The sequence below is a fragment of the Girardinichthys multiradiatus genome, chromosome Y (genome assembly GCF_021462225.1).
Source record: "Girardinichthys multiradiatus isolate DD_20200921_A chromosome Y, DD_fGirMul_XY1, whole genome shotgun sequence".
NCBI classification, from domain to species: Eukaryota; Metazoa; Chordata; class Actinopteri; order Cyprinodontiformes; family Goodeidae; genus Girardinichthys; species Girardinichthys multiradiatus.
In genome coordinates, this window is record NC_061818.1 from 37,697,120 (window position 1) to 37,723,651 (window position 26,532).

The 26,532-nt window shown below is 39.8% G+C and overlaps 1 protein-coding gene and 1 long non-coding RNA gene across 2 annotated transcripts; one reads left to right on the top strand and one right to left on the bottom strand.

Annotated features, from left to right (window-relative positions):
- LOC124864183 lies at positions 1–26,308 on the top strand. Its single transcript, XM_047358847.1, has 8 exons — positions 1–144; positions 1,747–2,235; positions 9,748–10,259; positions 11,458–11,560; positions 19,083–19,284; positions 21,791–21,879; positions 24,265–24,372; positions 25,715–26,308. Exons 2-8 carry the CDS (start codon positions 1,763–1,765, stop codon positions 26,205–26,207), a joined length of 1,980 nt encoding a protein of 659 aa, XP_047214803.1. The 5' UTR covers positions 1–144; positions 1,747–1,762; the 3' UTR covers positions 26,208–26,308.
- Positions 11,610–16,626, bottom strand: LOC124864199. The gene is made up of 2 exons (XR_007037273.1): positions 12,329–16,626; positions 11,610–11,823 (listed from the first exon to the last, which is right to left on the bottom strand). It is a non-coding gene; the product is annotated as an uncharacterized LOC124864199 (long non-coding RNA).
- Positions 26,309–26,532: the final 224 nt, after the last annotated feature.

Here is a 26,532-nt window from a genome sequence, read left to right on the forward strand (position 1 = left end):
GTTGGGTCAGCCACACCTACAGAGTAGACAACAGGAGAAACAAAAGTGAAACAAAATAAGTCCATATTTGGAGTTTCCTCCTGAAGGTTTTAATAAGAAGCAGGATGAGATGCAGGCGGCATTCTGAGGTGGACGCAGCCAGAGGTAAGTCAGGGTCCCACAAACTTTAATATTTCTCTAAAACGGCTGAATTTAAACAGGAAATATGATCAGCAGATGTTCAAAATCAACCGTGAACTTTCTGAAAGATAAAAACAGATTAATGTTGTCGTTTACAGGATGTAACAATGAAACTTTTCCACTGAGTTAGAGAAAAGAGAAAATCTGCTGAAATCTGTGTTTTTATTAGAATTTAAGCGAAACTGGATTAAACTGATAGATAAAAGGCTCCGTTTCTTCAACAGGTATTAATAAAGTTTCCTAAAACATTTTCTGCAAACTTTGGGCTTTCTGAAACAAAGACAAGATGTTTTTATTCACTTTCACAAGATCAAATTCAGCTCTAAAAAAACTTTAGACCCAATTAAATGTTTTTTAAACGTGTATTTAATTTTTTTGAATCTGAAAATAACTTAATAAAGTTACCGAGCCATGTAAGAGGCATAAAGGAAAATGTTTTTATATATTTGTGAGAATTCGGTTGGGTTCATTGGCATCAGGTGACAGGTGCATCACGTCCGATATGTCTGTTTACCTACGTGGCCTTGTTGGCTGAAGGTGAGAAGATGGACGAGAACAGCAGAAGGTTAAAACCTGCAGCAGCTCATACAAAGAGCCTAACAGGAAGTGTTTCAGACTACCCATATCCTGTCTTTAATGCAGCCTCCCATCGCAGCTGCCTGTTTTAAATAAAACTTCCCTTTATTCAAAGCAACAGAAGAATCAATGCCTGTGATGGTCACCATGCACTGTACAACAGAAATCTGCAGGGTTGTGAATTCTTAACACTTAAATTATTCAAATGTTCTAGTATTTTAAAACAATAAATCAGCAATTTAAAAACATAATACTAAAAAGTTTAAGTTTTGGGTTTTTTTACCTCATGAAAATTAGTCAGAATTCAACTAATTTTGGTAAACGTTACATACTCAAGAAGCACTAAAAGTTAAAATAGTTGAAGTTCAACACCCTTTTCAGTGTATGAAGCAGTATGATTTCATTCTAACTTTATCCAGAATAAAGCAGGGTTTTAAAACTCAAAAACACATTGGGCCAAAATTAAAGACTTGGACAAAGTTGTTGATATTTATTGAAAAGATTTTTACGTTATATTACTTAGCTACAGATATGTTGGCTCAGCAGATGTTCTGGTTCCCACCTGTCCAGAAAGCTTCTGTTTTCCGCCTTTCATTTGGATATTTTTGAAGGGGTGGCCTAATGGATGTCAACAGAGGGGACATCCATAGGGGTCCTGACTGACACCCCAGTGCACCAGCAGAGCATTCTGGGATTTGTAATATTTGGCCAAATTTCACAACCTTTGCCCTTAATACATTGCTGACAAAGATCTCAAAGCACACTGCAGGTACCAGTTTGCGTCAGCAGTTGGCAGAATTGTACCATTTAGTGGTACTTAATTGAAACTTTAAAAACACATTTTTGGAGCAACATTGGTATAAAATAGGGATAAAATAAAACTGTTGCTGAGTTTGATTAAACAATAGAATAGAAAACTATTGGCAACACTTTTGACATTAAAATACAGGAATAAATTCAGCCTTAAATGTTTCACCTTTTTTCCTGCAGGGATTCTGACAGCAACATGAGCAGGTTACAGTGGGCTGAAGCTGACTTCGATCCTCCTCCTGGAGCATTTCGATTGCTTACCCCGCAGCCGGATGACAACCGAACCTACATCATGTATCATGGCACCACCCAGACCAGTGCTCAGGGCATCCTTAAAAATGGTTTCCATCAATCTCAAGGTGGGATGCTTGGTCCTGGGGTCTACCTCAGCAGAGACCTGGAGAAAGCCAGTCGATATCCTATTGATCACCCTGAGTGGGACAAGGTGGTCATCAAGGTTAAGGTCAATGTGGGGAAGGTGAAAGCCATCAATTACCAGAACCACCCTCTGCAGAAGACCTGGCATGATAAGGGATACGACACCGCCTGGGTGCCGCCCAACTGTGGGATGGTGAAGAGTGGCCTGGAGGAAAACTGCGTCTGGGATCCCAGTCGAATTGAGATCATACAGTTCATCAGACCCACTGCAGTCCAACCTGGCTATTGTATGTAATTGATACATTTCTACAATCAAATATATTTTGATATATTTGGATAAAAATAATTTTGTACTCTTTGTCATTTTGACCTGAAAAATAAAAGACTTTAAAGCTGTGACTCTATTCTTAAATTAAAATACATCAGTCTTTGACACTGAAACTAAAAAAGTGTTGTTGCTGATAGCTAAAAGAATGTAAAATACATTATTATAAAAATGTATTAGCCAAGATCTTAACTCAAAAGCTTGAATGCCTCCTTATGTTTTACATCGGCCTTGCTGTTTATTATAAAGAGACAATATATCCCCACCCAGACTCACCTCCTGAACTCCCAAACCATTCCTCATAACTCCCAGTTTGTTGTGGGAAACATTCACATATGGGGCCCAAACAGGTAGGAAACAGGCTAAAAATTGGGCCATATAAGGAGTGTTTCATGTGTTCCTTCATGCAATTACACTGAGTGCCAATTTAGGGAGAAAAAAGTTGGACCCATGTGGCACCTTTTTGTCCAATAAGGACCTACTCAAGGTCTCCAACTGATCATCCTAAAATGTGCTGAATTATTTCCTTTCTAATAATTGAAGTTGAATCCTTTAAAAGTTCATCACGTTTTAAAATTAAAATCTGAGTTTTCTGTGAACTTACAATTAGATTTATCTGAAATCTTTATGTTAGTGTCTGTTTAATGTTCCCATCAGGTTTTTAAGCCACCCTGAGGCCTTGGTTTGACTTTATTCCTGAGACTGGAAAGATAATCAGTAAAATGCTTCGACATCCTTGAAGTTCCTGTCGTTTGAACAGTTTTAATATAGAACAGGTCATCAACTCCATGACTCATTCTGAATCAAAGCGCTGCTCACATGAATGAGCAGGAAATCAAAATTTGTCGTGTGCTTTTAGTTCTGCTCCAGTTTGAAATGTCTCTTCAGCTCAGAGTAACACTGGGTGTTTCCCAGTTAGACTAATGCTCCTCTCAACACACACATCATCCTGTTCACACCAGTTCCTATTTATTTTTACAAAAAGTTGAATGTCTTTTCTATTCTGTGTTTAATTTATTTTCAGGCCGCATCTATAATTTATAGATATTTTATCACATTTATTTGGCTTAACAGACGTTTTTTTTTCTTTGACCCTGAACACTTTAATAAAAAGATTTTTTCACAGGTTCAAAACATGTATGTCAGAGAGACTTCTGCACTTTTTATACTACAAATTACCATTAAACACACTTATGAACCTTTTACTATTAGATCATTTAGAGAATATTTAAGAGACATTTATCTGATATATTTTAATTTAAAAACAAATGGAAAAAAAATAATTAAGAAGCTGCATTAACCTAGTTGCATAAACTAGAACGTTGTTGAAGCTTTTCTGACTGGGAATTCAGTCTTCTTTGGTAGGAGTCGTCCCACATGGTAATAGTTGCCCATTCTACCTCGACAAAGTTCTCCAGTTGGTGTGGTGCTGTTTGTGTGGGCCACGTTCTGGACTGGTGGGCTCCTGTCGGGTGACCTTTGGCTCCCAGTGATGGTGCCCCACATCACTGCCAAACAGGCACTGGGTAAAATGAAATGCAAGGTTCTCCAGATCACTCAGATTGTGGCGAAGTCTTTTGTCCACAGGCCTCTTCAGATGGAAGCAGAGAATTAGTTCTGGACTTTGGCTAGATGATGCCAAAACTTTCCTCACCTTAAACAATTATTTAGTTATTATTTAGTTGATTTGGTTTTATGCTTTGGACTCACTGATGCTGAAAAATGTAAATCCTTTTCATCTTTAGCTTTGTAGCAGAAACCTGAAGGTTCTGGGTCAAAAGTGATTCATATTTGGAGCTGTTCATTATTTCAGTTATGAACAGTTCTACCAGAAGAAAAGTAATACCAGAACATAATGATACGACCACCATGTTTCACAGGGGGTAGGATGTTCTTTACGTGAGGCTCAGTCTTGTCACCTTGTTTAGTGGCACATTCTTCCACAAAACCGTGAACCATTAAACAATAACTAACTGCTAACAATTATCCAGCAGCTCCTGTGTTTTAATTTTGCACTAAATTTAATGGTAAACTAAAGTACATTAGGGCATCAGTAATGCACAGCTAGCAAAAACAGTTGTACTGTAAAATCAAACAGTAACTTAGATACTTACGGAGGAACAAATTACAGCATAAACTGTTAAAAATAATTATATCTGATGTTACAGTTCTATTGAAAAAGCAAGTGCATCTATATATTAAGATAGGGTTTTATGAAAGTGTATTCGATTATGACTTCATAGAAGTATAACAAGCTTTAAGGATTACTGAAACAAAACAAAAAGTAAACGTTACAGAGACTGAGCACTGGCTGGTTTATTCTGCAGATTTATTGGTATTTTAATCTAAATTATAGCAGCGTAGAATTTTCCCATAATGCATTGTATATCTGCAGTAACATGCATGATGTTTGCTGTGAAAACCACCAAATCTGCAGCAACATTCGGCCCACCACTTTGACAGTAAAGCCCTGCTGTGAATTCAGTTATTTTACTGGTAAACCAACAGAAATCATTGGGTTTTGTGAAGATTGTGGGAGATTATAGACACGTATGAATGTTTCCTTTGGAATAAAATGCTTCTGTCTTACAACCCGTCTCCTTCTCTGAGGAATGTGAAGAATGCAGGATGTTGTTGTCACATGTAAAACAAGGTCAGTATGCGTGGAAGTACCTGCAGCTACTTCAGTGTTTCTGTCGGCCTCGTGGCAGTCTCCATTTTCCTTCTTGTCTTTTGGATTTGCAACCTGTTTTAGGCAAGCTGAAGCCCCCTATAATTCTAGCAATAATATGCACCATTATTATCCGTTAAGGCTATGACTCAAAAATAAATTACAATAAAACTTTAATTATTTCATTTTATGATTAATTGGTTGTTCTGGTCTTTTCTTCCGATGTTTTTCTAGTCAAGGGGTCATTAGAAGCCAGACTCAAGGGGCAGATCGTTAGTCACACTGACAAGGAAATGCAACATTGTGCTGTGGGGCTCAAACATAGATTTAAACATCTCAGTTAGTTTGTTCTCTTGACGTGGCAAAAACAAGGATAAAGAGCTGGAGAGCTACTATCATGCAGGTTTTAGATGCATTCCTTCTCCAACGTCCCTGAATCAAGTGAATGGCTCCTTATCAGGCCTCTGCAGAGCTGACTGACTGAACGCTGATGAGTGAATTCAGGTGTGTTGGAGCAGGGATGTATAAAGTTGGAAGATTTGTACATGAATTATCATTGCTAAGTTTAAAAAGATTCTTTATCCTTATGATTTATCATTAAAAGACATTTTCATTTATTTAGTTGGGTGAACTTTGATAGAAGTGGTTTGAATACTTTTTATATTTATCTTTGAAGTACTTTTATGAACTATTAACAGAATTGTCATCTTGTCTTAGAGTTGCATTTGGGTGGTTGCTTTGCAGACTGATGTTGACTCTAATGAAGAGGCCCAGGGGTCAGGGTCATCTGTGACCCCAGTGTAAAGGTATAGATAGTCTCCTTCCAGTCTGACTCAGCTTCAGTTATTTTGCTACGGAGAAGGAGCAAAAATCTACATCTCTAGATGTACAAATCTGGAGAAGACCTAACTCAACAGACATGTAGCTGTAACTCTAGTGAAAATGTGAAGACGTGGTATGAATACTTTCACAAGTTACTCCATGTATTTAGATTAAATGAGGTCAGGAATGTAATTAGCTTTTAACAACAGTAAATAATAAATTGATTACTGCATGGTTGTATAATTATTGCACATGTGTTAACCTTTGTCCACATTTATCAGTGTATAACTCACACAGAGGCTATTTATTTAACTTTTACACTGATTAACTTTTACACAAGCTATGCCTCCCATTTTTTTAATCCTCTGGAAGAACAAAACCCTCTAAATCAGAAGATCACATTTAGCAAAATACTATGATAAAGGAGGGATTAGACTTCGGATCAATGGTAGGAACTCCTAAGATTAATTGGCTCAGAGCTTGTCTCAACTTGACTCCATGTGGTTTCATAAACATAAATCTAAATATAGAAAGATTTTGTAGTTAATTATTAACTGTTCATGTAATAATTTATGTCTAAGGACAAACAGTACAGGTTTATATTCCTATCCTACAGTGATGCAGGGTTAAAGGTGACCTAGATAGTGTGGATTTGATGAGAAATGTTTATTTCAGCTGTTAGAGACTTGAGACAGAATCATTCAAATTTCCCACCAATATACAGTTAAAACCAGTTGTTTATATGCACTTTAAGACACATAACGTCTTCTCCTCATTTACTGAGACTAAACTTTACCTGTTTTCTTGGGACTATTTAGCAAACAGAAATAACTTTGGTAATCGTCTGACCTAAAATAGGAAATATTTGGGCTGATTTAATGTTGGGCAGAGAAATAACACACTATCTATGAAAATACCGGCAGGTAGAATTGTAAACTACAGCTGGGTCAACCAACCCTACAGGGTAGACAACAGGAGAAGCAAAAGTGAAACAAAATAAGTCCACATTCGGAGTTTCCACCTGAAGGTTTTAATAAGAAGCAGGACGAGATGCAGGCAGCATTCTGAGGTAAGTCAGGATCCCACAAACTTTCATATTTCTCTAAAAGGGGTGAATTTATACAGGAAATATGATCAGCAGATGTTCAAAATCAACCGTAAACTTCCTAAAAGATAAAAACAGATTAATGTCGCCACATTTCATTTCCTTTCCTTCATTTAACTAGATGAAAACCCTGTTGAGGTCAAGATCTCATTTGCAACGGGGACCTGGGCAGAAAGTCTGCAGCACACATCAAAAACGTTACACAGTTAAACACATTTTAAAAGATAATATGATCAAAATATATACAATAATTAAAAACATCCACACTGATTAATAGATTATTGCTTATTTCTAAGAATGGTTTGAAATAAATCAGATCTACTATCTTGAGCTCAAACTGGTGATGATTCCATGTTATGGGAGCCGTAACACTAAATGCCGGTTTCCCTTTTCCTGTTTGAACACGTGGAACAAACAAAGGGAAAATGACATTGAAGGAAAGAGGTTAGCCAGTAGTAGATTTTTGTAGCAGTGCATTTAAGTATGAAGGAGCCAGGCCAAGCAGAGTTTTATAAATCAAATGATTGCATCTCTGTACACTCAGAGGAGGCCAGCCAGCTTTGGTGTAGCGCTCACAGTGATGCGTGAGACATCTGCAGCCGGTTACAAACCTCAAGGCACAGTGATAAGCAGGATTCAGAGACGGAAGACGTTTGGTCGAGGCGTTCATATACAGAACATCTCCATAATCAAGCAGAGGCAAAAAGCTAGCTGAGACACATTTTTATCTTGCTCTGAGAGAGAAACAAGATCCATTTCGGTAATTAATCCCAATCTTCACCCTCAGCTGTTTTTTTGTTTTTTTACCAAATTTGCAATGTGCATTTTAAAAGAGAGCTTTTTATCCAATATAAAGCCTAGTTATTTATAAGTAGCAACAAACTCAATTTGTTTACCCCAGGCACAGTGGTAATAAATGTAGAAATTTCTGACAGGGAATGCGAGAATACCATGGCTTTCAGTTTGTTCATTTTATGCAAAATGTTTCTATTCTTTCACCAGATCAAATTCAGGTTAAAATGCAGGTTAAAAACTCCAGCAGGCCATGCAAATATCCTAACAACAGGAAGTGTTTCAGACTACCCATATCCTGTCATTAACACAGCCTCCTATCACAGCAGCCTGTTTTAAATAAAACTTCACTCTATTCAAAGCAGCAGAAGAATCAATGCCTGTGATGGTCACGATTCACTGTAAAACAGAAATCTGCAGGGTGCTGAATTCTTAACACTTAAATGATTCAAATGTTACAGCATTTTGAACAATTAATTAGGAACTGAAAAATATAATAACAAAAAGATAAAGTTTGTTTGTTTGTAAAGTTTGTTCATGTGTTTTAACTCATGAAAACTAATCAAAATTTAACTAATTTGGGTAAAAGTAAATACATTTGAGGCCTTCGCAGTTGGTAGCACCGTTGACTTGCAGCAACAAGGTCCTGGGTTCGACTCCTGGTCGGGGGTCTTTCTGCATGGAGTTTGCATGTTCTCCCTGTGCATGTGTGGGTTCTTTCTGGGTACTCCGGATTCCTTCTGCAGTCCAAAAACATGACTGTTAGGTTAATTGGTCTCTCTAAATTGCCCTTAGGTGTGAGTGGTTGTTTGTCCTGTGTGTCTTTTTGTTGCCTGGTGATGGACTGGTGACCTGTCCAGGGTGTACCCTGCCTCTCACCTGTAGACTGCTGGAGATAGGCACCAGTCACCCCGTGACCCACTATGAAAGAAGCGGTACAGAAAATTCCTGAATAAATAAATTGAAGAAGCACTGAAAGTTAAAACAGTTGAAGTTCAAGACGTTTTTCAGCACATGTAGCAGTTTTTTTTCTTTTTAATTTTATACAGACTAAACCAGGGATTTAAAACTCAAACACACATTGGGCCAAAATTAAAGACTTGGACAAAGCCTCTGATATTTATTGAAAAGATTTATAAGTTATATTACTTGGTTACAGATATATTGGCTCAGCACAATCAATGTTCTGCTTCCCATCTGTCCAGAAAGCTTCTGTTTTCCACCTTTCATTTGGACATTTTTTGGAGGGGTGGCCTAATGTGTGGCAGTAGCCTGAAATCGCTAATGGATGTCAACAGAGCGGACACCCATATGGGTCCTGATTGACACACCAACGCGCCAGCAGAGTATCTGGGATTTGTAATATTTGGCCAACTTTCACAACCTTTGCCCTAAATAAATACAGTGCTGATCCAAAGCTGACTGCAGGTAACTGTACTGTCAGCAGGTGGCAGAGATGTACCATTTAGTTCAGTGGGGGCCTAGGGCCATTTGCGGCCCTTGGAACTAACCTAAATTCAAGAATGGTACAAATGTGGCCCTCCACTACCGCGTTTGTTGCAGATGGACACAATTTCTGTTTTTTTAGGGGGAGATTTTCACAAAAATGACAGAAACTTCTTAAAATGGAACATAAGCAAAATACAACTTTGTTTAAGAAAGAAAGACTCTGGTTCATGAGAATAATAGCAAACTTGCGACACCCTTTTAACGTTTCTACAATGATTCACTGATCCTTTTCCTTCAAAAATATGACTATGTTGTTTGTTTTATTAAAATATTGCATGTTTAATTTACTGCTAAACAGGTAAAAAAAAATCACAAAATTATTATTAAAAAAAAGAAAATCAAAGTGTGAACTTTTTTAATTTGGCCCAAAAGTTTGGACACCACTGAATTACTGGTATTTAATTGAAACTTAAAAAAAATAAATAAATTCAGGAGCAACATTGGTATAAAATATGGATATAATAAAAAATGTTGCTTAGTTTGATGAAACTATAGAATAGAAAAACTATTTTGGCATCATTTTGACATTAAAATACAGGAATAAATTCATCCGTAAATGTTTCACCTTCTTTCCTACAGGGATTCTGATACCAACATGAGGAGGTTACAGTGGACTGAAGCTGACTTCGATCTTCCTATTGGAATACTTAGGTTGCTTACCCTGCTGCCGGCTGACAAACGAACCTACATCATGTACCATGGCACCACCCAGAGCAGAGCTCAGAGCATCCTTAAAAATGGTTTCCATCAATCTCAAGGTGGGATGCTTGGTCCTGGGGTCTACCTCAGCAGAGACCTGGAGAAAGCCAGTCGATATCCTATTGGTCACCCTGAGTGGGACAAGGTGGTCATCAAGGTTAAGGTCAATGTGGGGAGGGTTAAAGTCATCAATCGCAAGAACCACCCTCTGCAGATGACCTGGCATTATTATGGATATGACACCGCCTGGGTGCCGCCCAACTGTGGGATGGTGAACAGTGGCCTGGAGGAAAACTGTGTCTGGGATCCTCGTCGAATCGAGATCATCCAGCTCATCAGACCCACTGTTAACCCAGTCCAGCTGGCTTTTCAGATTCTTCACATAGTTACACGTATAAACAATCTATAATTGATACATTTATACAATCAAATATATTTTGATATATTTGGATAAAAATCATTTTGTACTCTTTGTTATTTTGACCTGAGAAATAAAAGTTTTAAAGTTGTGACTCTGATCTTAAATTAAAATACATCAGTCTCTGACATCACGGAAACTAAAAGCATGTAGTTGTTGATAGCTAAAAGAATGTAAAATACATTATAAAAATTATATTCTGCAAGATCAAAAGTCAAAAGCCTGAATCCTTCTTGATGTTTCACATCAGCCTTGCTGTTCATTACAAAGGGAATTTACTAAAGTCTCTGCTCTATATATTTCCACTATTCATAGTTGTTGGTCTCAACAGGATCTACCACTTTAATCATCCAGCCGACATTCACGTATGAGGCCCATACAGGTAGGAAACAGACTAAAATGTGGGCCTCATTAGGGATGTTTCATGTGCTACTGTATGCAATCATGTTAAGTGTCAATACCGGGATCCTTTTTGTGCTGATTTTCTTACTTTAAATCATAGGTTGTCACAACAACAAGCATCCCACTAATGGCTATAAAACATCCCATGGCTCGGTTAATAGTCCCTAAAAAGTCAGGTGTGAAAAGACTAAATTGTTTCCATTTTTACTTTTAAAACACGTGTTATGGAAAATTTTAGTGCCTTGCTTTCTTTTTTACTAGCTACTCTGCAGGATCTGATAAAAGTATTCAAACCCTTCTGTGTTATTCTCTTCTGCCTCCTGGGTTAGGACAGATGGTTCTGTTTAGTCTTACAGAGATGGTTTTTCAACCTTCTCCTATTCACTTGTATGAGATAACATGTATGCCACACTGTGTAAGGTTCCATTTCCATTGTCAACATGTCTAGGGCAACAGGGTTCACCTCGTCTCTCTGGGTCTCATGAGGGTTACCTTGAAAACTGTTGTAGCTTATAAGGAGAACCTTTGCTTTGTCTGGTCAGAACGATTTGGCAGCACTACTGAGCGCATCTCCAGTGCTGTAAAAAATCCTTCTCTCTTGCAAGATTATAATAAAGCTGATTCTGAGTGACAATCATCGGTCTCTGTCTTGGTAAAAACCAATTTTTCTACAACACACATGTGAATACATGCCCTGTCACATTCATTATTAAGCTCCAGACTCTGCCAGTGGAAATGCCTCTATTGTATCATTGTACATCCAACTCCAGATGAGTCTGTGCCTCACCAGTCATTAAACCCTCTTAAGATTAAGTGGCTCAGAACGTCTCAACTCGACTCCATGTGGTTTCATAAACAGGACAAACAGTACAGGTTTGTATTCCCACCCTAGAGAAATGCAGGGTCAGAGGAGGCCTTCATGTTGTGGATTTGATAAGAAATGTTTATTTCAGTTGTTAGAGACTTGACTCTGAATTGGGGCGAAAGACTTGAGACTTGACTTGGACTTGCCCCTCAAAGACGAGACTTGAAGTGAAGTGGGAAACAAATGACTTTTAAACATTTCTGGTGTCTGGTTGAGATTCTGGTCCTGGTCTGCAGCTAGATGCAGAGTTGTGCTACTCAATGAGATTTAACTGTAAATGTTTCAACAATAAGAATACATAATTACTTCTGCTTTACTAAGTACTACACTCTAGTAAAAAATGACTTTTTATGAAAAATGCTACAGACATATCTTCAGCAACATTTATACATTACTTGTCACTAATGGAGGCCAAAACACGTTCAGCCCTAATATATGTTGTAGCACCCAATCTTCTTTTTACACTGCTATACTAATAAACACTGAATACACAGGCTAAAACACAGAAGACTAGATTAATCTACACAGTAATTAATGACACAGAGACAGATTTTTTTTTTGATGTTACCATGTACTAGAATAAACAAAAAGTAGTGACAATAATGTGTAAAATAAACAACATCAATAAACCAAATAGCATAAATTATGTACATGTTGCTGCAACTCGTAACTTCAAAGTTATTGCAATGGAGAGTTTGGGAGCGAAGCGGTCGGATCTCTGAGCCGAAATAATTAAAAAAGTACTCAGAAATATTCTCTCCTCAAACAATACTCACGAGAGGGTACTTTTATTCTTCAAAAAGCGCACAGTGTCATATCCATCACAAATTCCAGAAGTCACCCTGGCCTCCAGTCTGTGCAGGGTGGTTTTTATACAGATACAAAGCATTGGTGTGTATTTGGGCCTTCTTAACCAATTGAAATCATTCTTCTCCTTTACATAACATTCCTTGGCACATTCACACTGTTATCTCTACTTTTCCAGAGAATACACTCCGGCCCAACATCTGGAAAACATTAGATTGGCGTACGTGACAACACATAACTCATGACTTTATTAAGATTGCTAGGTCAGTTGATCTGGCATTGTTCACCAGTTTTCCTGGTTGCCTGCAATAACAAGTTAATTTGTCTTTCCTCTCGCCAAGAACTTTCCTCTAATGTAATCTGTTTCCCAGCTTGCATGTCTCCACTCAGAGTGAACTTATCACAGAGTTTATTTTATTATGGTAAAGACAATAATAACACTTTTGTCTAATTAAACAGAGCTTTACGCCTCCACATATCCCCCCTAATTAGGTGTTAAGCTAATTAACAGCTGAGAGAGGTCTTATATTCATATTGTAAATATCCTGTGAGTATAAGTGATGTAGTAAAGTGATGAAACGAATAAAAATGTGAACAATTATAAAAGAAATTGAAGATACTCTATGTACAATATTAAGCAACCCTAAATGATTGTTCTTGTTTAGGTCTGAAATTTCAGATTCAACTAATTAATTAAGATCCTATTTAGAGCTTCTATGCGCACATTATTTTAACTGTGTTTGACTTTGCTAAACTAAACCTATTCACTAATTAGACCAAATCCGGCTACTCTGTAGCTCTTCCCAAAAGTCTCCTTCAGGAACACATCTAATCAACTCACCCATGGAAAACATCCATGTCAGTCAAACTCCCAAGCTTACGTATCGATGAAGGGGACGTTCAGGTCGGCTTAGGTCACACCAGTCGAAAAACCCACCTGTCCTAAAAGGCGGGGAAAAACGTCTGGAGGCCTCAGAGAAATCCCATTCTCGGCCAATCTGAACGAGAGATCTCTGTTTTGAATCTAAAATGTGTCATTATCATCTATTTCATGGACCTTTCATGCCAATCAGGTCCTGGTTCATCATTCCTATTCACCACAATATTTGTAACAGAAAACATTGACCATGTTGAACCTCTGGAGCTGAATATCACTTGAATGGATGATCCCATTCTATCACAGTGCATAAACAGCTTGAATCAATTCAGAACATTAAAGCGACATAAAGACAAATTCAAAGTTATAACAGAAAATAGAAAAAACATCAGTAAAATTCTCAGCAGAAAAGCAGTGTAGTTCAGTCTCTGTCCTTGGTCTTCCTGAAACCTTCTTTAGTCTCTGCGATTGGTCTTTTCAACTTTATTGTTCTGCCATCGCATTTATCCTGGCCCAGGGTCCCACAAAGTCCTCATGTGTCCATAGGTCTCTGAGTCCCAAAAAGGTTACTTGTACGGCCAGTCTCTGGATTGGCGTCATTCTGAGAAGACAGAGAATACTGACCAGTATCCTGCTAACCCGTGACATTAAAGTACCACATGTCTAATTAAACATCCTTTCTTGATGTCTCCACAGTCCGATTACTGTTTGTGTCCTTTTAACTCTTCCACATATTTCCCTCTAAACCATACAAAGCCCTATAAAATCACCGAATATGAAACCAACTAATGTACTTGGTATTAAAACTGAAGTTGTGCAAAAAGGAGATTGTTGTAACTTCAGGGTTAACCCAGGCCAAAATAACAACCAAACAGATCTGCCTTTAATGGATAAACCTCACCTGATAAAAGAAATTGAAACCAAATACATTAATCTTACCTTCCTAAATTAACAGAAACAGGAGAAAATGTTGTTCAACAAAAATGGCAGTTAAACCCTTACTAATCTCCTCTTAGTTACTACATCATACATGTTATCCAAGCATTAGACGTCAGGGAACTTGTTCAGATCATAGTTGTAACAGAAGTATCACATGTAAATTGGGTGTTGTTGCATCGGTAGCATCACCTTTTCTGTATTTCCTTAGTGTCTTTTTTCTGTATTTCCTCAACGTCCTCCGTTATCATAGTCCAATGCGAAGATGACGTTAAAAGGGGTGTGATAACTTTCACAGTAGTGCTCAAACTCCAGCCCCGAGTACATAGGAATCTCAGAAAACAAAATAATTATGAGCAGAAATGAAACTTCGAACCCAAATTTAACAAGTTAAACTTCTAGAGTAAAATTGTGCTGCAGCAAATATAAAATACATAAAGTTCTTAAGAAAATAAAATAAATGGTCAAACCATTTTCCATTCAGAAAGAACTTTCTTCTAAAAGCTCTCTGAACGACAACCCAGGTCCAGCCTCCACATCAACGAAGGGTAACGTTCTGTAGGTCAATTTCTCTCATCACCTTTAAAAGGCTATTAATAGAGAGATCTGAACTGCTCCTTTTAGCAGTCATAATCAATTATATTTGCTCAGGGTTTTCATGCAAAAGATAGAAACAGAAGTCAACAAGGATAGTTCAAGCAATCACCTTTTCCCCTGGAAGCATGAAGTGCTATTCTACCTCGCCCTATCAGCACAGATATTGTTCTAAACTATGTATTTCTCAAACATTATCCTGAAAAGAGATAGATTGACATTGCTAACTACTGTGTTTTGGTACAGTAAGTAAAAATAAGTTAAACAGTCTTCAATTTGATCCAGTGCCTAAAAATAGTATGCCTGGTGCGCATTTTATTATCATTCAGAAATTAGTCATTTTATAAAACCGTGTGTGACCTCACGTCATGTGTTATTTTTCTTAAATCAATCTCATAAACTTCTGACTTAACCCCCCTTTGATCAGAGAGATACATCAGAACATTTAGATGTGTTGTTCAGGCTTCATAGATAAGCTCAGGTTTCCCTCTTATTTAACTGAAGACATGAGCCTTGTCACTTATGTACTTCAAATGGTCGTCTCACTCACAGATAAATGCATCTTTTTTTTATATTAGATGCTGTTTTTAAATGAGAGATGCATGTTTGAGATGATGCATCCCAGTTTCTGCTATTTTGTTAATGTATCAAATTTCAGCTGATATTCTATAATCAACGTCATCCTGTTACAGCAAACTTTCAAATGAAGAAGACAGTTTTCAGCATTCAAAGTTTTCTTGTTTATTGACATTCTTTGTCCTTGTATGTGTGAATAAAGTTGTATCTTCATGATACTAACTTAATTAACCACTGCTTCTGCACAAATAATAAAATGTTATGATACTTTGTCTCGCCTGCCAGTATTGTCAGTTTCCCTTCAGTTAACCGCTGGCCTCCAGTACCAGAGATCCCTTTTCCGTTAGGGTTGGTTCCTTCACACATTCTTATCTAAAAGATAAGTTTTAACTTCAATGCCAAGTGTTTAGCCCTCACTTCTGTGTATTCAGGGTGCGAATACTTAATGGATTCTGCAATTTTGTGCTTTGTCCAAGGAATGTGATGTTTGGCATTGTAGAGACAACGCCTGGAATTTATCAAAACAGAAGATAACCAATTCCAAAGGAGGCAGTTCATTCCTCCCTCCTATGATATAAACCTCTTAGTTTGCTAACACTCTGAGACCTTGTTTTTAGCCACATCCAACACCGCTGCTGTTTTCAACTAACAAGGATTATGTTAATTTATTATTGTCTGTACACACATTCAAAAAGTTCCCCATATAATTATTGAAAGACATCCAGATCACGTGGCACTTTCTCTGTTTGCGAAAGAGATGTCAAAGCTACATTTTGCCTCAAAGGGAACATTGCTTTTCCCTAAGAGTTTCCCTACAGTAACTAACATTTGATAAAATCCATTGTTTAATGAAAACAAGAAACCTATTTTATTTTGTACATATATACTACCATTGTGCATCTCAAATACTCATTTATCTGTGAAAGACTTACTTGCGAAGACTTAGAATCCAGTATCCTTTACTGTAAAAACCTTTCAGTCGTGCAGGATTGTACATTTATTCAAGTTCTTGTTTTAAATTCTTTAAGCAACTTTTCTAAGTCAAAACCCTGTTCTTTATATACTTATTATCTCTTTCTCTGTTCTGGGATCTAATCCAAAAAACATTTCCTAACTACTGGCCTTCTGAAGAATGTTTCCTGGACTTACATTCTCAGCTAATATGTTAGAGGTTAAACTTCACACAGAGTTTTTCTTGGGATCTATGGTAACACCTTCAGTCATTAAAAGTGTCATTGCCATTACTATCATTTGAACTTTGTTGTGCATTTGTATTCCTAGCCCTAACTTCCTTTATTTTCTCATCCGTTAGTTCTTAACATGTAGTGTAGTGAGATTGAGCCAAATGTTGTCTGGCTCCAGTTGTTGTTGGACGACTGGTAGCACAAAAATGTTCATAGTTTCTCAGAGTTCTGTCTGTCACTGATCAGTATCCTTAAGAAACCTTATAATCACTAACCATATGTTTGATTTTGTGCATAAATCATTGTTTGTTCAGCTTTTTCCAGTTCATTCATTCCTCAAAATAAGTTGCATATTAATCATATTGGTTTTGCAGTTAGTTCCCGGTGGTGGTTTGTAAGTAAAGGCCTCTAAAATCTATTTTCACTTTACATCTAAAATACTCTATCAGTCTCCTGAAGATCAAATTTCAAGGTTAAATTTGTAACAATAAAGAGCTAAATTCCTTTCCCAGCAATCCTCAACAAAAACAAATAAATAAATAAATCTAAATATATTTGCACAGTTTTTAGTGGGTGAGAGTAAATACCGCTGTATAATGTAGGGCAGTATAAGATGCGAGAGCGGTGCAACAGTGCAGGTGAAAGCAGAAGTCCAAGCTGAGCGTTAATGTAACGCATAGAGTTGCAGCAAAAAAGGGGGTGTGTGGGGGAAAGGGAGAGTGTCAGGGTGGTTTCCGGGCTTTGTTAACCAGGCTGGTGGCAGATGGGAAAAAACTGTTCTTGTGGCATGAGGTTTTGGTCCGGATGGACCGCAGCCTCCTGCCAGAGGGGAGAGTCTCAAAGAGTCTGTGACCAGGGTGGGAGGGATCAGCCAGAATCTTCCCTGCCCGCTTCAGGGTCCTGGAGGTGTACAGTTCCTGGAGCGACAGTAGACTGCAGCCAATCACCTTCTCAGCAGACCGAATGACACGCTGCAGCCTGCCCTTATCCTTGGCTGTAGCAGCGGCGTACCAGATGGTGATGGAGGAGGTGAGGATGGACTCAATGATGGCTGTGTAGAAGTGCACCATCATAGTCTTTGGCAGGTTGAATTTCTTCAGCTGCCACAGGAAGAACATCCTCTGCTGGGCTTTCTTGATGAGGGAGCTGATGTTTGGCTCCCACTTCAGATCCTGGGAGATGATGGTTCCCAGGAAGCGGAAAGACTCCACAGTGTCAATTGTGGAGTCACAGAGGGTGATGGGGGCAGGTGGGGCTGGGTTCTGCCTGAAGTCCACAAGATGAATGAATGAAAAAATTTTGTATTGACTTTTAGAGCTTTTAATAGACAGGGCCACCAATACATCAACGAAATGTTGATCCGTCATTCTTCAGGTCGCACTCTTCGGTCCTCTGCCCAGAATTTCCTGAAGGTCCCTAAGACCCGGTTCAAAACTAGGGGCAACCTGTTTTTTCAGTCAGTAGCCCCTAGGCTGTGCAATGCCTGGCCCCTGCAGACTCTGTTGACTCCATTAAAAAGCAGCTTAGGACACTTTTATTTAGATAATTTTTAAGTTAAATGTTCTAATTGTTTTATTATCTGTTCTTGCTGTCTCTGTTTTATGTTAAGTCTATATTTGTTTCTATTTTATTTGTACTCTGTAAAGCTCTTTGTGATTTTATCTCAGGAAGGTGGTATATCAATAAAGTTTACTTACTTACTACTTACTATTTTTGGTCTGATCCAAGACAATTATGAGTCTGCATACTTATCAGCTGGATACAGGTCGGCTGGTCCACTGGTGCAGTCAGAACCACCTGGAGCTTAACCCACCCAAGACAGTAGAGGTGATGGTGGACTTCCAGAAACTTCTGATTGCTTAACTTTCGATTCTTAGGAGCTACCATTTCTTGGGACCTGAGATGGTCGTCACAAATAGACACTGTTCAGACGAAGGACCAGTTGAGCCTGTACTTCCTTCAGCAACTAAAAAAGGGACTACTTGTCATCTTCTACACTGCCATTATTTAGTCTGTCCTGTGTTTATCCATCTCAGTGTGGTTCGGCACATCCACAAAACAAGACACATCCACATTGCAATGAACAACAGGTCTGCAGGGAAAATCATCAGGGCTGCCTGTCCCTCCATCCAGGACCTGTACAGGTCTAGGGTCAGGAAATGGGCTGTCAACATCTCTGCAGACTCCACACACCCTGCACATAAGCGGTTTGTTCCTTGACCTTCAGCGATACAGAGCGCTGTTTGTAAAAACCAGCTGCTACAGAGATAGTTACTTTCCCCAGGTTGTCTCTCTGATGAATACAATGAACACCTTAAAACCTGAGAAGTCAGCTACTCTGCTGGAAACAACAAGCACTTTTGCACTATTTTAACTGGTTTTAAAAAAATGGAAAATAATCTCATCAGGATCATCAGGAGGTGTTTAAGACCAGCAGGAATTCCTAGGGGAGAAGCCTGATTGTTTGCTCACATAGCCCGGTAACCAGGCCAGGTCTTGTTGACTCCTTCATAGAGAATTCTATCATTGATGTTACCTTTACCTCCTTGCTTACAGGGTCACAACAGCCAGCATCAGATTCCTGCTTAGGTGGATGCTGCTCCTCCGGTTTGAGGACTTCCTGGAAAGATCCTTCCTCAGGCAGCTGCTCTCAGTCTCCTTGCTGCTCCTGGGTCTCCTACTGCCCAGCTACCCTGTGGCTCGGCAACCCATCGCTCACCTGCCTGTCCACCCTCAGCCTGCTGTGGCGCTCCCATCAGTCTGACGCTGGACAAAGACAAAACAGATGCTCAGCCAGCACAAGCCTCTCAGACACCCCAAATCTGTCAACCTCAGACTCAGAGTGTTACTCACCTTCCCCGGACCTCTACCTACATCCACAAACAGCAAGCAGCACCTCCAATCTTCATCATTTTCCACATTCAGCAATAACTTACCTCCTATTTATTATTATTGGTCTTCTTATCCTAGTAAGCTTTTAGCTCATTGAACTTCTCATGAGTGGTCTGCCCGTCTCCACCCGGAGGGAAGGGGACCACCTCCTAGGTCCGGGGGCTGGTTATCCCTATGGTTTATCGGCACCTGGACCTGGGAGTATAGAGTATGTATGGGGAGTGTGAGTGAGTGTACGGCATCCATTGTTGTTTGTCTTTACGTTGGGTGCATGGATGTGAGTGTTTTAATGTGTACACATGAGGGTGTGAATGTGTGATTGTGATGGTATGTGCCTGTTTTTTGTGTCAGGTTGGGTCTTGAGCTACTCCCTCTTCTGGATCAGTTTAGGCTCCCCATCAAATGTGTGCCCTTCTCATGAGTTTGGCCAGTGAGGAGAATGAATAAAACCCATGTGTGAGTTTCTTGTCCAGAATGATGCGCGCCTCCTTTGCGTTGTAACCGCGTCTCGATTTACAGCGCGAGAAAAAGCAATGGTGGAACGTCTCACGTGTTCTTATATGTGACATCAGAACTGCAACACCAACTTCCTGTTAACTGCAATGCATGCTGGGATGTGTTGTAGCAGAGGGTGCCGGGAGGTGTAGTAGCAGACGATAATGGGAGGTGTAGTAGCAGACAATGCTCCAACAGTGGCATGAGCAGGAGCTAAAGTGTCGAGGAAACCCTCAGTGGCATTGGCCGGACCCCCGATGACCGATGACTGGAGCCGAGGCGTTGGCCGGACCCCCGATGACTGGACATGAGGAGGCATGCCTGCGGCGGCGTCTGCGACATGTAGAAGTGGTAGAACCCGATCCCTTTGCGCTTCTTTGAGGACCTGACGTGGGCTGGGCTGCAGCAGCGCTCTGGAGGTCTGAGGTGGATGAAGGTGGCTGGCAGAAAAACTGCCTTACTGCTGTCTGGTAATTCTCCTCCAATTCTCTGACTTCCTCCTCTAACAAAGGAGAAGGATGTAAAAGAACAGTCCTTCTAAAAAGCTTGAGTTTGAGAGCATACATCCTCAGCAGATTCTCCAGCTCATCGCAGCAGGCATGGGAGATGGTGCTGTGGCAGACGAAGGCATAGGAAAAATTGCTGCAGCTGTCCCAGCAGTGGACACAGGAACCTCCCCATGGCCGGCTGAATGGCTGGGAGTCACTCCACACCAGCATTTCTTGCGGCGGGAGAAAGACGACGGCTTTGCCGCCCGATGAATGGGAGGGGTAGATGAATGGCGACTAAGGGGACTTGTCCCCGGACATGGAAACGCCAGCCTGGAATCATCATAATCCGGCTGCGGCACAGACAGACCCAGAGCACGGCGTAGCGTCTTCTCCGCCTCCCTTCTGTGAAGCCCTGGGAGCTAAATCCTACCTGTCTTCAGGATTCCACCCACAAACCATGGATCAATGTGAACGATTAAATCAAGAACTAGAAAACACTTCCTGCTGCATCTGCACCAACAACCCTACTTCCTGAAGCCAGAATCTCATCTATGTCAAGTACTCTCACAACTCCCTGCTGCATCTGGTCTTTTTCCATTTGAAGCATCATTGGGCTGCCAACCTTCACTTCTCCCAACATAATTTTCGGACTCCACCATCGCAAAGTCTGGACCAAACTAAGACTGCACTTGAACACACCTCTGCACAAAATAAAAAAAATTGCAGACAATAAGAAAGTTCCAGTTCCCACCTACTCACCTGTTCAGGAAGTTTGGCTCTCATCCAAGAACCTTCCCTTTAAAGTACATTTCAGAAAACTGTTCCCTCAATACCTTGGCCCGTATAAAATTGAATCTGTCATCAGTCTGTCCGCTGTTTTCTTCAAGCTTCTGCCAAACCTCCGCATCCATCCTACCTTGCATGTCTCAAAGATCAAATCTGCTCCAGCTCTCTGTGCCCTCTGGCCAAATCCCCTCCACCCCCCCGTGTTGTGGATTGACATTCAGGATAAGGACCAGAAGAACGCTCATGGGTTCCCAGGTCTTTTATTTTAGATCCTTCTCTCATTACAGACTTCGAGCGTTCCACTCCTTTAACATCTGGACTTTCACCAGGAGGTGTCCGTTGAGGTCGGAGTTGCTTTTGCACTCTGAGCTGTGCGCAGCTTTGTGTAGTGCTTCTCTGTTGTCTTCTCTCTGTTCTTCAGCAGGGTGCTACAGGTAGTCCCCGCAGCTGTAGCTCATCAGGATCACCGGGAGGTGTTTAAGAGGAGCCAGAATCCCTGACACAGATTGTTTGCTCACAGAGTGCGGTAACCAGGCCAGGTCTTTGCTGACTCCTTCATAGAGAATATCATTGATGTTACCTTTACCTCCTTGCTTCCAGGGTTCTGTCACAACATCCAGCATCGGGTTCCTGCCTCGGTGGCTGGTGTTCCACCAGTTTGATGACTTCCTGGAAAGATCCTTCCTCAGGTGACTGCTCTCAGTCTCCTCGCTGCTCCTCGGCTGTCCTACTGCCTAGCTACCCTGTGGCTCGGCAACCCATCGCTCACCTGCCTGTCCACCCTCAGCCTGCTGTGGCGCTCCCATCAGTCTGACGCTGGAGAAAGACAAAACAGATGCTCAGCCAGCACAAGCCTCTCAGACACCCCAAACCTGTCAACCTCAGACTCAGAGCGTTACTCACCTTCATTGGACTTCTAACTTCATCCACAGCAACACCTCCAATCGTTCATCCTTTTCCACATTCAACAATAACTCACCTTCTTTCCTTACAGTTCGTCCTGATACAGTGCAGAAAAACTGAAGTCCTCCAGTTGTGTTTCATAATAAACCATTCTAACTGTCAAACGTGTGTGTAATTATTGCCTGCATCAAAGCTGTAAAACAGCATAACAATGGCAGCACATAAATATGAATGTTGATTTATTTTATCACTATTTACTTTCATCTCCACCTGTTGTACAAATGAAATGTGATCACAAGGCAGGATTATTTGCAAGCTAAAAAATACAGAGAGAGGATCTGAGCTGTATTTGTTCGCTGCCACAAAGGGACTGAATGAATGGCTTTGGCTTCAAAAATAACCAGCACCACTGCCATCATCATCCTCTCCCTCTTCCTCTTTGTTACCGTTGCTTTCCTAAACAGCTACATGCATACTCTGCGCTAACATTTCCCATTGCTTGGCGGGAGCTAGCAGCAGGAAGACACTTGCCAGACATGAAGGGTTGAGTTGGTGGGAAGGAATTTGTCAGCAGAACACATGAGGCCACAAGATTCTTCCTCTCCTCTTGCTCCTTTTGTTTTAGTGTGCCCGATTTGTGTTTTTTCATAATTAGGCCTTTTAAGCCAACACACAGTAACTAACTAAGGCTGACTACACACTTAGAGACCACCGTGAAAAAGACCACCCATGACTGCGCACTTCAGTCAGATGTCACTTTCTGTCAAAGGCACATAAATGCACAGTGAGTGAGATAAAGATGGCCAGACAGCACAAGAGAGGTTGACATGGCAAGTATGATGTCACATTACCGCTTAATCTTATCTCAGAAACGCTCTGATCTGGACTGATATTTCCCCATTATTTACACTTACTGTACATCCTTACAAATACAGCAGTAAGAAACTGACTTTACTTTTTTTTTTTACCATCAGTCTGGCGGTGGGCAGCATGGGACCCTTCGCAGCAGTGGGCCCAGGGCAGCCGCACCCAAGTTTACATGAAATTAAGAAAAATAGCACAGTAATATAAAGATAGTACCTTTAAGGCCCGGTTTATACAATTTATCTGCAAAAAAAAGTTGATTAGGGGTTTAGTTCCTCTTTAAGAAACATAACCTTTTCTCCTCATTTACTGAGATTCACTCAGACTAAACTGTATCTGTTTTCTTGGGACTATTTAGCAAATAGAAATAGCTTTGGTAATCCTCTGACCTAAAACAGGAAACGTTTGGGCTGGTTTAATGTCAGAAAGAGAAATAAAAAGTCATTCGTCTTTTTATACCGTGTACCCTAACCTATGAAGAGTCTACACACATGGATATGGAAAATGTAGAAGAGAGCAGTTGGTTCAACAGATGCAAGATGTTCTCATCATGAGCATGAAGGTCATAATGTTTTAAACATTGATTTGAACCGCCATCAGGGTTCAAATCAATGTTTCCAGGGTGTAATGTTTACACTGCAATGACTTAAAAATTATCATCAACATTTAGGATTAATTTAGTTTTTTCTCTAAATCACAGAGGCTCAAATTTTTCATACAGGCTCAAATATTTATGTGTAAATATTGGGGCCCCAGTCCTATAACTCTGACAGACCATTTTCTGAGCAGACCATTGGCATGATTCATAGAAAATGAAACTTAAAATATACATGAAATCTGATTGGACAGGATTTTCTGTGGATTTTATTTATTTTTTTACTGTTACTAATCTTATCTGCTGCAGCACATTGAGAAACATTTAAATACGTCTAACTGGTATAAGAAATCTGGAAAGTCCTGAGGGTCCCACCCTATCTATGAAATTACCGGCAGGCAGAAGTGAAAACTACAGTTGGGTCAGCCACACCTACAGAGTAGACAACAGGAGAAACAAAAGTGAAACAAAATAAGTCCATATTTGGAGTTTCCTCCTGAAGGTTTTAATAAGAAGCAGGATGAGATGCAGGCGGCATTCTGAGGTGGACGCAGCCAGAGGTAAGTCAGGGTCCCACAAACTTTAATATTTCTCTAAAACGGCTGAATTTAAACAGGAAATATGATCAGCAGATGTTCAAAATCAACCGTGAACTTTCTGAAAGATAAAAACAGATTAATGTTGTCGTTTACAGGATGTAACAATGAAACTTTTCCACTGAGTTAGAGAAAAGAGAAAATCTGCTGAAATCTGTGTTTTTATTAGAATTTAAGCGAAACTGGATTAAACTGATAGATAAAAGGCTCCGTTTCTTCAACAGGTATTAATAAAGTTTCCTAAAACATTTTCTGCAAACTTTGGGCTTTCTGAAACAAAGACAATATGTTTTTATTCACTTTCACAAGATCAAATTCAGCTCTAAAAAAACTTTAGACCAAATTAAATGTTTTTTAAACGTGTATTTAATTTTTTTGAATCTGAAAATAACTTAATAAAGTTACCGAGCCATGTAAGAGGCATAAAGGAAAATGTTTTTATATATTTGTGAGAATTCGGTTGGGTTCATTGGCATCAGGTGACAGGTGCATCACGTCCGATATGTCTGTTTACCTACGTGGCCTTGTTGGCTGAAGGTGAGAAGATGGACGAGAACAGCAGAAGGTTAAAACCTGCAGCAGCTCATACAAAGAGCCTAACAGGAAGTGTTTCAGACTACCCATATCCTGTCTTTAATGCAGCCTCCCATCGCAGCTGCCTGTTTTAAATAAAACTTCCCTTTATTCAAAGCAACAGAAGAATCAATGCCTGTGATGGTCACCATGCACTGTACAACAGAAATCTGCAGGGTTGTGAATTCTTAACACTTAAATTATTCAAATGTTCTAGTATTTTAAAACAATAAATCAGCAATTTAAAAACATAATACTAAAAAGTTTAAGTTTTGGGTTTCTTTACCTCATGAAAATTAGTCAGAATTCAACTAATTTTGGTAAACGTTACATACTCAAGAAGCACTAAAAGTTAAAATAGTTGAAGTTCAACACCCTTTTCAGTGTATGAAGCAGTATGATTTCATTCTAACTTTATCCAGAATAAAGCAGGGTTTTAAAACTCAAAAACACATTGGGCCAAAATTAAAGACTTGGACAAAGTTGTTGATATTTATTGAAAAGATTTTTACGTTATATTACTTAGCTACAGATATGTTGGCTCAGCAGATGTTCTGGTTCCCACCTGTCCAGAAAGCTTCTGTTTTCCGCCTTTCATTTGGATATTTTTGAAGGGGTGGCCTAATGGATGTCAACAGAGGGGACATCCATAGGGGTCCTGACTGACACCCCAGTGCACCAGCAGAGCATTCTGGGATTTGTAATATTTGGCCAAATTTCACAACCTTTGCCCTTAATACATTGCTGACAAAGATCTCAAAGCACACTGCAGGTACCAGTTTGCGTCAGCAGTTGGCAGAATTGTACCATTTAGTGGTACTTAATTGAAACTTTAAAAACACATTTTTGGAGCAACATTGGTATAAAATAGGGATAAAATAAAACTGTTGCTGAGTTTGATTAAACAATAGAATAGAAAACTATTGGCAACACTTTTGACATTAAAATACAGGAATAAATTCAGCCTTAAATGTTTCACCTTTTTTCCTGCAGGGATTCTGACAGCAACATGAGCAGGTTACAGTGGGCTGAAGCTGACTTCGATCCTCCTCCTGGAGCATTTCGATTGCTTACCCCGCAGCCGGATGACAACCGAACCTACATCATGTATCATGGCACCACCCAGACCAGTGCTCAGGGCATCCTTAAAAATGGTTTCCATCAATCTCAAGGTGGGATGCTTGGTCCTGGGGTCTACCTCAGCAGAGACCTGGAGAAAGCCAGTCGATATCCTATTGATCACCCTGAGTGGGACAAGGTGGTCATCAAGGTTAAGGTCAATGTGGGGAAGGTGAAAGCCATCAATTACCAGAACCACCCTCTGCAGAAGACCTGGCATGATAAGGGATACGACACCGCCTGGGTGCCGCCCAACTGTGGGATGGTGAAGAGTGGCCTGGAGGAAAACTGCGTCTGGGATCCCAGTCGAATTGAGATCATACAGTTCATCAGACCCACTGCAGTCCAACCTGGCTATTGTATGTAATTGATACATTTCTACAATCAAATATATTTTGATATATTTGGATAAAAATAATTTTGTACTCTTTGTCATTTTGACCTGAAAAATAAAAGACTTTAAAGCTGTGACTCTATTCTTAAATTAAAATACATCAGTCTTTGACACTGAAACTAAAAAAGTGTTGTTGCTGATAGCTAAAAGAATGTAAAATACATTATTATAAAAATGTATTAGCCAAGATCTTAACTCAAAAGCTTGAATGCCTCCTTATGTTTTACATCGGCCTTGCTGTTTATTATAAAGAGACAATATATCCCCACCCAGACTCACCTCCTGAACTCCCAAACCA

Excerpts from the sequence above, each read along its gene's own strand:
- LOC124864183 (XM_047358847.1), top strand. The coding sequence starts at position 1,763 with ATGAGCAGGTTACAGTGGGCTGAAGCTGACTTCGATCCTCCTCCTGGA. Across the intron at positions 2,236-9,747 it reads GTCCAACCTGGCTATTGTAT|GGATTCTGATACCAACATGA; the intron begins GTAATTGATACA and ends TCTTTCCTACAG. Across the intron at positions 24,373-25,714 it reads AGGCTCCGTTTCTTCAACAG|GGATTCTGACAGCAACATGA; the intron begins GTATTAATAAAG and ends TTTTTCCTGCAG.